Source organism: Platichthys flesus, chromosome 12 (assembly GCF_949316205.1).
Source record: "Platichthys flesus chromosome 12, fPlaFle2.1, whole genome shotgun sequence".
Lineage (NCBI taxonomy): Eukaryota > Metazoa > Chordata > Actinopteri > Pleuronectiformes > Pleuronectidae > Platichthys > Platichthys flesus.
In genome coordinates, this window is record NC_084956.1 from 4827965 (window position 1) to 4844653 (window position 16689).

Genomic DNA, 16689 nt, shown 5'->3' on the forward strand with positions numbered 1-16689 from the left:
AATAGTCGGGGCCTGCAGCCTCGACACAGCTCGCTGCAAATGGTGGTTTGTTCACTGGTGGATCATCATTTCAAAAGAGAGCTGCCACAATATCAGGAGGGTTGTTCTCAGTGTTTGTTCCAGTGATCGAGAACTAGGATCGTGAAGATAGTACTTTGCAGTTTTTTTTTTGAAGTTGGTATTTATTTAAGCCAGTACTTATTAATACAATTTATTCACAACTCATTTTACTACTCCAGTCTTTGCATACACAACATGCAGGACTGGTTCCACAAGTCCACTGGTTTGTTATTCACCTGGTCTGTGTGACATGGGACATGTCATGGAGAGGAGACAGATTGACGAATCGTTATGTCCAGTACAACTGTCCAACTAGTGTTCAAAATCCCCTTTCAAGCCAAAGTTGGACACAAGTCAACCTCAAATGTCTGAAATACTTCAAATACTTTAAAAACAGTGTTTGGCAGCGAGTGGCGATGGCAGCTGAGGACAGGGTCACTGTTCCTTGCCCCAGAGCACAAGCTGCTCCTCTGCTGTTGTAGCAGCACGCCTCAACAAGCAGAGGAGGACGGGCTCTGACCCATGTTCGCTGTCAGAGCGGCAAACCTCCTCTTGGCTCTACGAGACTGATATGTGTTATTAGTTATCACAAAATGAGGATCGAGACTCGTCTCTGACACATCAAGGCTGGAGACTGTTTTCTATGTGCTGGAATCAAGGTGCCGGTATTTGCCTGTAGACGCTCTCAGCACTGATTTGGGTGTGTCGACTCGTCGCACATATTTTTTAACATTCTACTCGTCAATATTTAGATTGAGAAAACAAATCACTAGATGTGAGCTTTCCCCCGATAGGAACATTTTTTATAATGCAGATAGTGTGTGCATTTATGTGTACATTTAACATTGAAATATTGTATTTATTTATTTCCTATATTATGTGTATTTCATTGATTTTTTTTATTTTTAATTTATTTATTGTTATTGATAATAAAGTTAATGGTAAAATATCAAGCTTCCATCCCATTTGTTTTTCATCAGGGTTTGATAGGGACATCATAAGGATTGATTTATCATTTATCAGGTGCACAAATATTTTTCTTTCACTGAATATTTCAAATTGCCTTTATACGAGCACTATTTAGTTAAAATATACTCAAATTTAGTATTATTACTGATTTGAAAGAGCAACAGGTTCATGCTCCCGTCTCTGATGCTGATAAGATTTCAAAAGTACTTAACGACGTGGTGCGGTGACCTGGCCGAGTACTGATGAATCTAATTTACTTTTAATCTGGTTTTGTATTTGCGTGCCCACAGCGCTGTTATAGTTGAGATAACAGGAGGAATAAACTCGTCTTGCATGATTGTTAGAAACCAAAGGTGGCTGCTGTTTATATTTCAACACACGGGACCAGCTCTCTGCTCAGATCCGTTATTTGAAAAGTACAATAAAACTAAGACCATCAGTTTGGGGTCAGTAAACAAAAAGGATGAGATGATGATGCAACACCAATATTCAGGATTTTATCTTTGATGAAAGATGAAAGGAGGAAAAAAAGGATATTTTCCATAAAATACCTTTTTTATGGAGGATATTTTCCCTCCTCTGACAGTAGTCAGATGGAAATTTCCTCTATTGTCCTAGTTCTGTTCTGAGAGTAATCTCCATTTTTTCCAACAACCCAACATGCTAGACTTCAGTATATTAGCACATCTGCAGTTCCAATGACAGCAATGTTAGTTGGTTACAAAACCATGGATGTATTTTTCATTTTCACTAATGGGTAATAACTTTCAAGAGTGGGAATACTTGAAGAGTTACCTGACCAACATTTGAAGAACAAACTCCTTCCAGCTCTGTCCTGTTTACTCCAGCACATCTCTTGATTATCCCATAACAACACTGGCATAACCCATGTTGTAGGGCCCGTGGGTCAGCGGTAAATCTGCTCTGTGTATGTGCATGTGTAGAAAAGTCATATATTCTCCAAGTGAACTTATTTTTTACAACTTTTATTAAGAGATCAGTTTAATATACAAACATGTTGGGTTTATTATAACAGAGAACCAGGAAACTAGCAATTGATACCTTTTTAAGCATTTATGCCTAAAAATGATAAATCAATGAACTTCCACTGCATCATCAGAGTAGGATGATCTTGTAATTATTGTGTCATGTGAACACATTCATCACTTTTTATTACATCATGTCTTATCTGAGGAACTATAACTTAATTGACAGAGACCGGTTATCTGTCAATCTTCTATATTACTCTTGGCATGTGCTGTTCTGTACACGCCCTGATGTTTGCAACAAGGTCACTGAGACAAGTGTGTTTTTAAAGAAGTGCAGCTTGTGTTTAAAGGAGGAGAAAACAACACATTTCACAGACTATATGGGAAACTAAATAGGAAATATTTAGTATTTTAATTGATACGTTTATTATTTGTCATATGTATTTGACTCTTTAGTGACCTGAACTGTCTTTTTGCAGGTTAATCATTGTTCTACTGTTATACCTGTTGACTAAATCATTAAAATACACTGATATTTAATATTTTTGCTTCCACAGTTAAATGACCTCAGTTTTTGAGATCATAAAGAAGACCCCCCCCCCCTCTTCCCCCTGTTGTTCAGAGTGACTAAGGTCTGTTTAAGCTGCATTTAAAGACTCAACACACCCAGGGCACAACACACACACACACACACTGACTTCAAACTGTGCTTTAAACACGCAGAATGCACAGCAGAACAGAGAACGTTACGAAACGAGCGGAAGGAAAGATCCACAGTGTGACGCCACAGTTTGGTTGAGCCACTCTGACACGCACACCGTACACACACACACACACTGCAGAGCTGCTGTCTTTCATCCCCAGTTTGAAATCCGAAAAGCATGCAAGAGCCCTGACTCAGCAAATCCTGTTGTCATAATCATCAGTTTAACTTGAGCCGCGGTGAATTTCACAATGTAAATACACGACTTGTGTTCGGATCAAATGCTGAGACGAGCCGATCGGTCACAGCAGATGAATACTGTACCACAGGATTTTGAAGATGAGGCGCGCTCGAGAGAGACGGAAATAAAAGGAGCCATTTTCTACACTTGGGGGAAAAAGCTGCACACTCAGGAAGGTCAGCTGCAAAGGTTGACACAGCCGCACTACAAGTGATGGAAGCTGTCTGATTTATACTGTGAATCATGGTTGTCTGATCTGAAATCATCAGGAAGAGCAGGTTCATCTAAAGGTTTTTTTTTCAAAACATGTAAAATGATGCTTTAGGAACATTGAAAAGTACACCTTGTGTCCACTAGAGACCTTCTAATAGCATTTGGAGCTTTCGAAAGATGATTCCAAAAGCTGGACTCTGCTTATCACAACAGCTATGGAGTTTATCATTGCTATCATCGTTGAATGGCCTGTAGCTAGTGTTATAATTAGCAATCCCAGTCCGGCCCTAGAAAACTGAAGTCTTGCGTACGTTAGCCCACATGTCACCATTTGTTTTTTACTGGTGGGACTGTCCAGCGTCATTACTATCACTTTGACATTGGTGATCACTGACCTTTCCCGTAACTCCGCCATGATGTTGATAGATTCTACTTATTAGTTTAGTTTAATTGACATGTCTTAAAAAATGGGATAAATTGATGAAATTGGACACAGTGGTTTTCCCATCAGGATGAATTGTAGTCTCTGTGGTGATCTCACAGCCACAGCCCACGAGCCTCGTCTGCAGCTTCTTGTCTTGCTCCTTTCTTTGCTTCTGATCTTTTCTCCGTCATGGCTGAGTTGTGGCCGTGCACACGGTCGTCTCTGGGCTCCGTTAAACGACCCAGCCGGTGTCTGTCTCCCTGTCACTGCAGAGGATCAATGACTGGAGTCGCTGGTGTACAGGGGGAGGAGGTTTGAGGATTTCAGTGCTGGGTGATTCCTTTTAAATCAATGGAGACATCAATTACTCGGCCGCAAATTGGATGTATTCTATTTCTTATTTACTGCTGTTACTCAGCTGTCACTGCCTTTAATGCTATGACTCTAGATTCTAGACATTAACAACTCGCGTCTTTTGAAGTAGAACTCGTTGAAAAGGAAAACAAGACATATGCAGTTTAACTGAAGTTAGGTGACCATCAACCGACATCATGGGATTAATAACTGGAACAGAATTGGCCGCACTGTGATGCCGTGGTTCACTCTGTCACCTCACAGCTCGAAGGTTATTAGTTCGAACCTACCGAACTACCGGGCTCACTCTTTGTTTTCCAGGTTTCCCCCAGGCTCCCGGGTTCCTCCCTGTCCAAAGTCATGCTACTTAGATCCATAGAGACCCTTAATTGGCCGTAGGTGTGAGTGTGAGCAGGGGTGGTTATGTTGTCCCTATATGTCATCACTGTGATGGACCGGCCACCTCTTACCCACTGTCAGCTGGGAATATCTTCCTTCTCTGCTGCGTCTGACAGTCTTGTTCTCATTATAATCTCCTGTCGTGTCTGTCCATGATAAATAGCTGTGACTAAAAGAACTCCCAGGTGTTAACATACTGCCTCAAGCATCATATATGCAGGTTCTGTGCCCATCAGTGGTTTTATAACCGCAGTCGTCAGTGTGACACTGTCCTCCTCCTCCATCGCTCCTCATCACGTTCACCTCATTATGCTGTTGGCTCCGAGTCGGCCCACATGAGCCTCAGCTCCGACCCACTGACCCCGGCCCGACCTCTGAGTCACTTGTTGATGGAGGCAGCCGAGACGGGGACAGGACAGAACAAGAGATCACATCAAATCAGTGTCAGGAACTCACCTCCTACTTTCTTCTTATTATTTTTTGGGACGCCTCCATCTGTCCGTGTGTCTCTGTGTCCTCATCTCTCACTTACTGTCTCATTGTGTCTCTGTGCTCGGCGATGCAGGTCAGGTCAGTGTGATTCAGGGCTGTAAGCCGGAGGAGGATTGGATCTATTTTTAGGCGTCTGCTCGTGGGCCACACTGACCAGAAGTCTCGCTCTGTTTTTTTCTTTCTGTCTGCTCGTCGGTTTCTGTCGCTCTGTCTCTCTTTTATCTCGTATCAGCTGCTCTTCCTTTCGTCCCGTCTAACCCTCAGATAGAGACACATTGCCTCCCGGCTCCCAGTGTTTAACAAGCTCTCTCACACGTTGCAGTAAACTCCTCGAGAGCCAGACACTCACACACTCATGTCTTGTTTCTTTCAGATCTGTTTCTTTCTTTCTAAGGTTGAAGGCAAAAACTAAATTGGTCCTTGTCCCTGTTGTTGCAAACAGATGTTAAGAATTTGCAGAAACACGATATCTCAAGAACGCTGTGAGGGAATTTCTTCAAAAATCAGTAGAAGTGTTCAGTTGGACGCATGGATTTTGGAGGTCAAAGTTCACAATGACCTCACAAACCCATTTTGTTTGCCCTGTCAATGTGGTGTTTTATCACACTTCAAGAAAATCCATATTAGAATTGGTTTGTCAAAGGTCAAAGTCACAATGTCCTCTTCTACACGAAGAGGCCAAATTTTGACCTCAAAGATCAATTTATTAGATATCAAAGGTCACAGAGACCACATTTTACTTCAAATGCAATATGTCAGGGACACTCGGGAATAAAACGCTAGGGCGGTAATTATAAATGATAATCGTGCTGATCTCAGGATACTTCAATTTAGCCAATTCAGGGTTTGTTTTGATGTTAAACCTAGAAAACGTTATATGATGATGCATCATATATATAATGTGTTGATGCGAGTCACCTGGGTGGTATCATGGAGAAGCTGCTCATTGTGTCTACTCAGCGACTTGTCTCTGCTGAGGCTGCAGGTTGCCAGGTTTGTTCCAATCAGATGAAGAAGAGAACATGGCAACCGTGATCTCTGTTGACTCAGGCTGCTCTGACGGCCCCTGAGGAGAAGAGACACTTTGACTCCTGTGTTAAGAGACCGATAAAATTCACGATCATCTGCAAGTCGTGAAATGTTTTCTTCTCCCGAGAGTGAGTCGCCATGTTTGCTAGCAACTACACACACTCAGTTTATCCATCGTCAGTTTGTCTTGTGTTGTCTAATTGTTTCCCTGTAGGCAGAAGGTAATTTATATACATGGGGGAGGGGGTGTGGATTGTTTCCCAAACAGTGGATGTGGGCTGTAAGAAGCCTTCCATCCCTCCGTCAGTCCATCCCTCCATCCCTCTGTCAGTCCTTCCACCCGCTGCCCCAGTCTGCTCAGAGTCGGCTGTCGGCCATCATTCAGTCCAATTGGGCTAAGTGCTGTGTTGAGGTGTTGATTCAAATTCATAGAGATTCTGTAATGCGTAGTTTGTGGGATGTCAAACTTTATCGCCTTTTATATAGAGAGCCTGCCTTCATTGATACAAATGATACATGTCCTAAATTAATCCCTGGCTGCAGAACTAGTTATTAGTTTGGTTTAAAGCTGTCCTGAGTGACCTGCATCATTTATGGTTTGATATCAACTCTTGCACAAGTGACCTATCGCCCAACGAACATGTTGCATGCTGAGGATGCAGTTTGTGAAGTTCCATTATAGTTTTCTTTTGGTTTTGTTGAGTTATGTTTGTTTAATCCCTGTTTGTAAGTTATATGTTTTAATGACCTTTTAATTGTGTATACATTCTGAGCTCCTAAAATATGATTTGAGGAATCATGCCACTATATTTATCTGATATCTGAAATGTTCAGGCTTCATGCTTTGACCTTTCTGCTGGTTTTACTGGAGGCTACTCGACTGCAGGCCCACATTGTTGCACGGGATTAAATATCCGTAACCACAACAGTGAGACTCCCAACGTTTGTCCAGTTTGAAAACAGTTGCACACTTCCACTGAAGAGCCTCTTGTTTCCATGAAGAGCCGGCAGTTACCTCCTGTGTTTGACACTGATCAGCTTCTGTCGAGCTGCGGTCATTCTCCTGTGTCTCTATTCCTTTTTCAATACAATTAGTCCTTTTGAATCCTGCACTTATTCTCTCATCTTTCTATTGAAACTCCTCAGTCAGCTTCTAGTGTTTTTAAAAGCAGCCTGCTGCCAGAACTGTCTGCAATCCCAAGCATAATAAAGCCGGCGTCCCAGGCCAGCTTTGAAAAAAAAAAGAAATAGTCCTATTTTTGCTGGCAGATCCAAATTCTAAGAATATAAGCAGCCAGAATAGTCCATGTTTGGCTCTGAGAAGAAGGTTTAGGAATGTCTCGCTGCTTTGATTCCTCATCCTCTGAACACACTGGTCAGATTAAAGCTTGGGTTTCATCTGTGAGGTCTGAACAAAAGCTCGGATATTGAACCGAGCAGCAGCGGCCTGCATGAACACGTTAGTGTCACTGACACATGCAGGATAAAGGCTGCAGCTGATTGGCTTAGCACCGCGGGTCAGAGGTTTAAGGTCAAAGTCGGGATCATGTTTCTTCCCTTCGTGTGTTTTCCTGCAGGAGCTTGTTGGTGTCGAAGAACACAGAAGATTCAAAGGAACTTTACAGATTTGTGATGTTTCAGTGATTTGTGAGGGGTTTTCTCAGCATCTAGAAAAACACAAATGACTCTAAGCTGACCACCTTGTCCTTGAGACGTTGGGTTCACGTTCATTTAACTGTCAAACCTTTTAAATGCATTGTATGCACACAACACCGCAAATGACATAATTACATTGTAGTCATGGCATGGATTTTCCATTGCCCTTTAAAGGCCCCTCAGTGTTTGCTGCAGAGGAAGGAAGTATTTCCTATCCACTTTTCCTGCCCGTGTTTTTCCAGTTGAGCCTTCTCTATCCTCAGGGCTCCTCCATCCTCTTATGTGGCTTCAGTTATTGCACACAAGTCGATTTGTTTACTTTTCAGTGGCGTCAAACTCTGAGATTTCTGGTTTTGTACTTACTGTACAACCCCTGAAGCTGAGGATACGATGTGTTGACTGACATTTGCTCTAAAGTTCGTGTTGATGTTTTGTGAAGCCAGCTCTCGTTGATGCCGCTGACTCATGGGGGTTAAACCTGGTCACCAAACATACTTTCTGTTGACAGGTTTAAACACGACTCCTTTCTTCTCTTCTCATCTCTGATTTCTCCGTGCAGCCCCATCTCTCACTTCCAAAGAGTAACTCAAGTAGAATGTCAATCAGTGTTTGTTTCTCTCGTCTGCTGCTGTGAGAACAGATCCCAGGACACAATCCATGTCGATATCAATTTTATTTATATAGCACATTTAAAACAACTTGGTTGACCAAAGTGCTTTACAGGATGAGTGGCACAGCCAAAGGACAGTTAAAACGTAATGCATTATAATTCAAGTAATACATTAAACATACATTAAAAACAATAGGATTAGATCAATACTCCTGCACAGATATTCTGGCTTTTCTTTGCTCCCTTCCATCTCTGATAACATTTGTGCTGTTTTGAAAAAACGTATGTGTCACCTGTGAGTCACTCATATCTTCTGTTTTGAATCAGACGGGGGGGGGGGGGGGGAATGCAAAAGGATCGCTGTTGACTTTGCAAGACACGTACCTTTTATTTTTCACATTTTGAGCTTTGAAGTTGTCGTCCTTTATATCGTTTGCCTATTTGCACTGTACAGTTGAAAAAACACTGCAGGTAATAAAACATTTAAACAAAGTAATATCCATTAATCTGTCCAACACTTTACATACTGAGGAAAACTCTCTGAGATTACTATGCCGACAATATAAGGCAGGAATTGTTAACAGTTAACAAAACAATGAATAAATGAAAATGATCAAATACTCACATTTAAGAAGCTGAAACCTGCAAATCTTTTGATTTTTTTTTTTTTAATTTTTTTTGAATGAATAATCATCAATGATTTTCTTTGAATCCACTAATGGATTGATCCGTTCAACAGTGCCTCTCTAACGGGCGTTTCCCACACTTCATTTCCATTTTCTGACATTTTCTGGACAAATAGAAATGATTGCAGTTGCAGCACTAAGGTTCTTGATCATCTAGACACCTTGACACTGACCGAAGCCGATTTCCAGTGTCTCTGCCTCTCTCACACACACACACACACACACACACACACACACACACACACACACACACACACACACACACACACACACACACACACACACACACACACACACACACACACACATTCTTCCGTCGCCATTACAATCATTAACTGGATACTGATTATATTAAGGCCGGACCCACAAGACTAATTTCACTAAGTGCAAAAAAGCTTGTACTTGTAGTTGAGTGTGTTTATGTGTGTTTGTGTGTTTGTGTGTGTATGTGTACACAGTGTAAAGCTGTTTGTCTATTTGTTCAAGCTCATCCCAGTCAACAGCCTCTGGCCCCGTAGCTTGTCTGGTTAGCTGAGTTTTACCTTTTCCACATTCCCTCGGCTGCTGAGACTCTTCGGCCCGTTCCCCTCCGGTTGCTAACGCTGTGATGTCGGTTGTAAAATGGCAGATTTAGATGAAAACCTTTTGTTCTGAGCGGAGTAGGAGGAGCAGGGGAGACGGGAGAGACGGGGAATAAAGTGTGTTTGTGTGTTTTAGCCGCGCAGTTAAAATATTATTTGTAATCAGTCACAGGGCGCTTTTGAAATCCTCCCAAACAAGATATCAAACTGTAATAGCTGCAAAACATCTTTACTTTGGAAAATCTAAACAAACGATTAATAATTTATGGGCACTTAAAAAATTAACATGTGTTTAAAGGTTATGTAGGAAAATCTGTTTTCAAAATGCCATGTTGAAAAAACTGATATTGAACAACATGAGATTAAAGTCAGATTCAGTGAGTGTTTCACTGCCCTTATTGTTGTGTACTTTTGTGTGTTGCCTGTTTCTGCTCCTCTCCCTGGTGTGGATGTGTCGTCACTGATTCACCGCTCGGCTCTTCTCTCTCCCCAGATCACCAGAAGTTGGACCGAGAGGCGAGAATCTGCCGTCTGCTGAAGCATCCAAATATAGGTGAGTCTCGTTGGAGAGTCCACAGGCTGAAGGATCAGAGCAGCAGCTGGGGACAGATGTTTGGAACTGTGTCTTCCACAGTTCAGGTTTCGGTCGGACATGAGGACTCGGTCACAGATGTGTCAAACTTTGTGTTTTGTTGGAGCTGGTTTTACTTCCCCAGTGTTTGTTGTCCAACAAACGTCACTGCTGCATGTGTGAAAAATACTAATAATTGCATCTAGAATGACAGGAACCTCGTATATGTCCACCGAGACCCAACAGTCCCTTCATTAAACAACATTTACATCCAATAGATCCTGAAAAAAGTCCCTGGATTTGCCTCTTTGTCCGTATCGGCCTCAAAATGTCATGTTCCTCACCTGCTCCTTTTTCTAAGATCTTGACTCAAGAAACTCCAAAACATGAAACCTAGTAGGAGGATAGAGCTGCATTAAATTACAATACACATGAAAAATGTCATTAATATGTGTGGCGAAGCCCCCATGACCTTTTATCCATGTGTGTGTGGAATGATTTTTTAATATTTATTATCTTTCATTGTACTGAATCTTATCCACACAGACACGACGCACATATTTTTAGATCCAGGGTGAATTTGAAAGGATTTTAATTATTCACTATTTTCCATTGTGGCTAAAAAGAAGCTGCTTTATCGAGACATTTCTTTCTTTGGAAAAAGAAATCGTCTTTGTGTTGAATTCATGACATGTAATTAGTTTTGATTATACCGGATTCTTCTTGTTGCTGCTGATTTGCCGAATTCTTCTATTATTATTGTCATGTATTATGATTGTTGTTATTAATGTCTCTTCAGAATAGTTTTTAGATTTGTGTTTTTATTTCTTTCATCTGGTTTCATGTTGATGTGGAAGTTTTCAAATAAAGCAAAACTATAAGCGAATGCATTAAAGCTCAAAGTGGTGATAAAGCACAAGCAATGATCACCACTGCTGCCCTCCACACACTCGTATATAGTTATTATCCTTTTACTATCTGAATCTTTATTATAGTTATTTATTATAAATATACAAAGATGTCTCCATTTAGACTTTCATTAACATGATAACATTTGTATTAACCCAAAAAACTCTGTCCCTGTTTGTTTCTCCGTCTGTAGTACGACTCCATGAAAGCATCTCAGAGGAAGGCTTCCATTACCTTGTCTTTGACCTGTGAGTTAATCACATTAACACAGCTGCATACACACTTGCACACACTCCCCCATAGTCACACACACGCTAACACACACACACACATACGCCACACATACGCCACACACACGGGTCATTCCAGGATGAATTGCTTCACCTAAGCAACAAGTAAATCTAAATAGTTTTTTCCGTTTTTATATTTTCCATGATGGTCTCTGTCTGCAGCAGCACAGAATACCCACTTTCCCTCTGAGCTGAAGGAAAGGAGTCGTTTTTCACACGTGTGGCGTGAAGGTCACTTCGCTGTCGTCGTGTTTAACCCACAGATAAAATGAACTGTCGGGAGGAGCAAGTTTACTTTTTCATACGATTGATGGCTTTAGGAAACTAGACAGTGGCTCAGTAGAGAACCCACCTCCACCAACAGTCCACTTACAATCCACATAAAGATTCACTAGATTCATTTAAATTCACATGTCTGATTTGTTTCATAATGATCCGGCTCTTTCTTCCTCGTGACTGTGTGCAGGGTCACCGGAGGAGAGCTGTTTGAGGACATCGTTGCGAGGGAGTATTACAGCGAGGCCGATGCCAGGTACACTGTCTCCTCTCACTCACATGTTTATTGTGTATTTTCCATGTTTTATCATATTTGCTGTCCACCAGAATTATAAAGGTCCGGCTGTCAGAGCAGAACTGAAAGCACAAAATGTACTTTGTGCCTCAGCAGCAGAAGAAATGCTTGCTCAGTCCTCTGAGCTTGTTACGCAGTCAACACTTTCTCTTTGACCACGTGGCTCCGGTTTTTAAATTTAATTTCATTAATAAATAATGACCAAGCTGTCCTCAGTCTGGAAACCTTATTTTGAGTGTGTTGTTGGAAGATGCAGTTCGTTTTTTCAGAACTGCAGCACATTACCTGACTGCAGGTTAAAACATAAAGTAACAAACTTTACTCTTAAACAATCAGAATAAAATAATAAAGTATAATATAGATGTGTTTTAAGAAGTGAGATGATGAATGTATAGAAAGTAACGTGATATCACAATCATGAGGAAGTATTGGCTGGACTGACAAAGTTTAACAAGAGCTTCAGGTCCAGTGCTTTCCTGTTGAACTGGACTATAGGCTTTTCAACTTTATAGAACTTTTACACAAACAAAAATACTATTTAACACAATGCAGGAAAGAAAACCTGAAAGATGATGAGTTGTCTTCTTTAGAGCCGGTACTGAAACGAGACAGGTCCGGTTGATGTGGAGACATTTAACTTAACAAAAAGACCTTAAACCAAACCTGACGTGCTCACAAACCAAAACCGAAGATTGAAACCATTGGATTATGATGATGCTAGAGAGAGTTAACACAGGAGCCTGCTTTTTGATGAGCACTATCAGTAGCTGCAGAAACGGGAGAGGGGGATAAAATGGGCTTAGTAGTGAAATGCTGGAATGACTGGGTAGAGGAGAATAAAGTGTGGAGTCCAGGTTTATTCCTAATTTGGACACAACGCCAGCGGCTTCTTCTGTCGAGTCTGTCTGACAGCGAGAGGACAGCACTCTCCTATTAAAACAAAAAAAAAGAGAGAAAGAGAAATCCTCCTGCTGCCGACCCCGACTTCACCTTTTGGTATGTCAAGCTCAATTTAATTTAAATGAAATAATAGTTATTTTAACTGTGCATGAGACCAGTTAAATTGCTGATGTGCAAGCTTAGGACAAGCTTACGTAAGCAACACACACACACACACACACCCCCTGCCCACTCCACTTCCTTCCACACATTCAGTCACATAAAAAATTCAGCAGATTTAACTCCCATGTGGATCTTGCGAAAGTTGCCAAAATGTTTTATTTCTGCTCCCTCAATTCGGGGATGTTGTTTTTCTCTGTTTTCTATCGATGCAAACTGAACACGTTTGATTTTTCATTACAAACTACGAAAACAAAAATCTGCAGATTAAATTAGAAACTGAAATGATTGTTAGGAAATGACAGTAAGTTGCAGCCCGACAATTAATCACACTGACGCACAACTGAGAGATTTGAGTTTAGAGTTTTCACTTATATGTTTATAAATCATATTCAATGTCATCAATGCACGATGTTGTCATGTTGTCTGTTTGTCATATCGGGGTGGACAAGTTATCTTAAGAACGCTTTGAGGGAATTTCTAAGTTCAAGATGAACTGATGAGATTTTTGGTTGTCAACGGTCGTGGTTTGTGTTAAGCAAAAACAATCACTTGGACTCAAAGATTAGAATGTGGAGGTCAAAGGTCATGGCGGCCTCATGAACTCGTCATCCTCACGACGCCTCCAGAGAATCCTTTGGCACAAATGTTCATTCAGACTCGAGGATTAACTGATTTCACTGGTCAAAGGTCAAATTACTTCATGTGGGTCTGGAAAAAAAAAACCAAGTCGACTGAAAGGGCCAGTGTCTGGTTGTAGTTCTGTCTTTCCTTCAGTCTGAGGTCGTGCAGATGTTGTGGACTGACAGATGTGTCTCTCCTCTCTTCCTCTCTTCCTCATCCCTCTGTCTCCTGCAGCCACTGCATCAATCAGATCCTGGAGAGCGTCAGTCACATCCACCAGCATGACATCGTGCACAGGGACCTCAAGGTGAGTTCAACGGGACAAACTCACCCAGGATCTTAAACAATGGTTAGATGTGTGTGTGTGTGTGTGTGTGTGTTGAAAGAGGATAAAATGCGTCAGTGGGGATACACAACAGGTCTAAACACACACAAACACACACAAACACTCGCACAGACGTCATGCCATGACGTTAAGAGCAACTTAGGGGATGAGCGTCATCCCTCTCATCATCACCTGCCTGCTCTCCTCCTTATCTCTCCATTCCCATATTCCCCTAAATCTATACCCCCCCCCCCCTTTTTCATCTGTTCCCCTCCTCTTTCTTCTCTCCTCTCCCCCCTTCATTGCTGAGGAGTGACGAAAGCAGACCAGCTGCTATTAATAGCCGGTCTGTGGATGAGATGACGGCCGGTGACGATTTCCCTCGCAGAGAGCGAGAGCCCCCCCGACCTCCTCAGCTGTGGTTTTTCATTTTAATAAATACCATGTGTGAGATTCAAACCCCCGAATAATAACTACACCTTCGTTCTTTTTATTTTATTGCCAACACTCGGTTCAGAGTCCTAAACTTTAATATTTTATGCAATAATCGTTTATGTGATGGAGCAAAATGAGGAAGGAGACGTAAGTGGAAAATAAACTGAGACACGGATAATAAAATCAGTTTGTGTGTGAGGTGTGAATGATCTTCTGTTGCTGTTCATTGATTTTTACGCTGCATATGGATCTTTGTCTTCTGCTGTCTGTGCATCATTACTGCAGTTTGTTCTTTAATGGTATATACGGCTTCTCCTCTGAGGGTCACCAATCCCAGCTGATATTAGATGTGGGGAGACCAGGTGAACTCCACACAGACAGGCCCAGTCCGAACTGGGAGTCGATCCTAATTAAATCAAACTGCTCATTTCTTTCATTTTAGTATTGATGCAAAATGCATAAATATGTCAGGGTTCATTTTGTTGAAATTTGTGAACATCTTGGATTTGAATGCTTCACACAACTCATTCCATTATGTGTGTTTGACAGATGCTTCTCCCCAAAGTGCGTTATCCCTGTGAAGACCATTTAGATGTTTAGGACTTTATTTGAAACATGGGGAGAGAGAGCAAAGAAGACGTGCAGCAGAGAGCTGGGTGGGAGTCGAACCTGCGGCCGCTGCAGGACCTTAAGTCGTGCCTCTGTAAATGGGATGCCAGATATTGAACATATATCAAACCTGAGCTAATAAGATTGTTTTTCCATTTGAAACCTGCTGCAAACAAACTTTATTTACTTTCCAGCAATAAAGCTTCAATATACAGTGAACCAGCTGCTGAGCATCAGACAGACTAAGTTAGTTATGATGAACCTAAAGTCGTCAGGTTCGCTCAAACACAACTCCACACTAAAGGCCACGTTGCTCTGTATCTACTGGATGTGTAATCAGCAGCTATTAGCTCATCTCAACTTTGTCAACAATCCTATTTCAAAGTTGTGTTTACATCCCTCAAATCATCCAAAAAAAACAACAGTTCCAAAGCTTTAGTTTGTGTCAGTAGAACAAACGAAAAGACAGAAATATTATTTTTATTCAAAGAACCTCCTTCCATAAATAGGGTTAGTGTTACTAATGACGCCAAGAAAAGTACGGAGCGCTGTGACCTCACACTCGCACGCATCACATGTCTGCCTCGCCGTCATCTCGGGGGGGCACTCGCTGACGGGGAAAAGAAGAATTAGAGAGAGAGAGAAAGAGAGAGAGAGAGAGTTTAGTGCTCTTGGCTGGTGGCAGGCTGGGTTGCCATGGTAACTGTAGGGTGAGGTCACCCGGCAGCAGCAGCACCAGCGGAGGGACTCATTATGCCACCTCCCATCTATCTCTCTCTCTCTCTCTCTCTCTCTCTCTCTCTCTCTCTCTCTCTCTCTCTCTCTCTCTCTCTCTCTCTCTCTCTCTCTCTCTCTCTCTCTCTCTCTCTCTCTCTCTCTCTCTCTCTCTCTCTCTCTCTCTCTCTCTCTCTCTCTCTCTCTCTCTCTCTCTCTCTCTCTCTGTTCTCGAGTTGCTTCTTCTCCTTCTATCTGTCCCCGTACGTTCTATTGTTCTATCCATTGTCTCTGCTCTGACCTATAGAGGGGGACAATGATGGGAGGATGGAGGGACTGGTAGATGATGGAGTACTAGATGGAGAGAGAGAGAGTGATGGATGAGAAGAAACAGGCGAAGCACAAAGACAGTACGAGTGTCATACATCTGTCTGCATTGGAGGTGATGAGGACGGATATCCCTGCAAAGACTTTTGACCTTAAGAGAGAGACACACACACACACACACACACACACACACACACACACACTTGTCCCTAACACTTTCTCTAACTCTACTTCTAATAGTATAACCTTAAAACATGTCGTCAGTTTCAAATCTATTGACAATCCACTGAACTTGAACATGAACACACAAACACACGGGGGCCCCACACTGTGTCGTGCTGTTTAAGCCGCACATTCACACGTGGTATTAACCTGCTGTTATCTGGATACATTATTCCAACTTTCACATTTACACATTCACAAAGGTTCCTGTTATCTCTGTTCTCCTCTGGATGTGATCAGATCTCAATGTGCAGGTGTGTGAGTGGCTCCGAGGTGAGGAGTCAGGGTCATGTGACAGATTAGGAAACACAAAGACTATTTTTTTCAGCTGCACGAGCTCGTCCACAATCCTACGCACTTCACAGGATCCTGAAGTAAAGCTGCTGTGTGAGAGCTTTTCTCTGGATTCTCCTCAGCTGAGGAAGAGCTCGTCTGAGTCGTGTGACCTTTGTGCTGGTTGAGCACATTTCATCTCTTTAACATAAGTGGACACATGGTGCATTTCCACTTGGCTGAGATCAGTTGTGTTGCTCATGTATTTACAGCAGCAGTATTCACAACCCTTTATTATGAAGGAAACCTTTAGGAAGTGAATTCTGAAACAGCTGTTCAGTTTTACTCAGTACG

The 16689-nt window shown here is 42.0% G+C and overlaps 1 protein-coding gene across 25 annotated transcripts in view; it reads left to right on the forward strand.

Annotated features, from left to right (window-relative positions):
* Positions 1–16689, forward strand: part of camk2g2 (calcium/calmodulin-dependent protein kinase (CaM kinase) II gamma 2) — a 54557-nt gene that overhangs the window by 16448 nt on the left and 21420 nt on the right. For all 25 annotated transcript variants that reach the window (XM_062400755.1, XM_062400749.1, XM_062400750.1 and 22 more), the window contains exons 3-6: positions 9900–9959; positions 11080–11134; positions 11643–11708; positions 13665–13737. In XM_062400755.1, coding sequence (XP_062256739.1) covers positions 9900–9959; positions 11080–11134; positions 11643–11708; positions 13665–13737 — 254 coding nt within the window. The remainder of the gene's footprint in view (positions 1–9899; positions 9960–11079; positions 11135–11642; positions 11709–13664; positions 13738–16689) is intronic.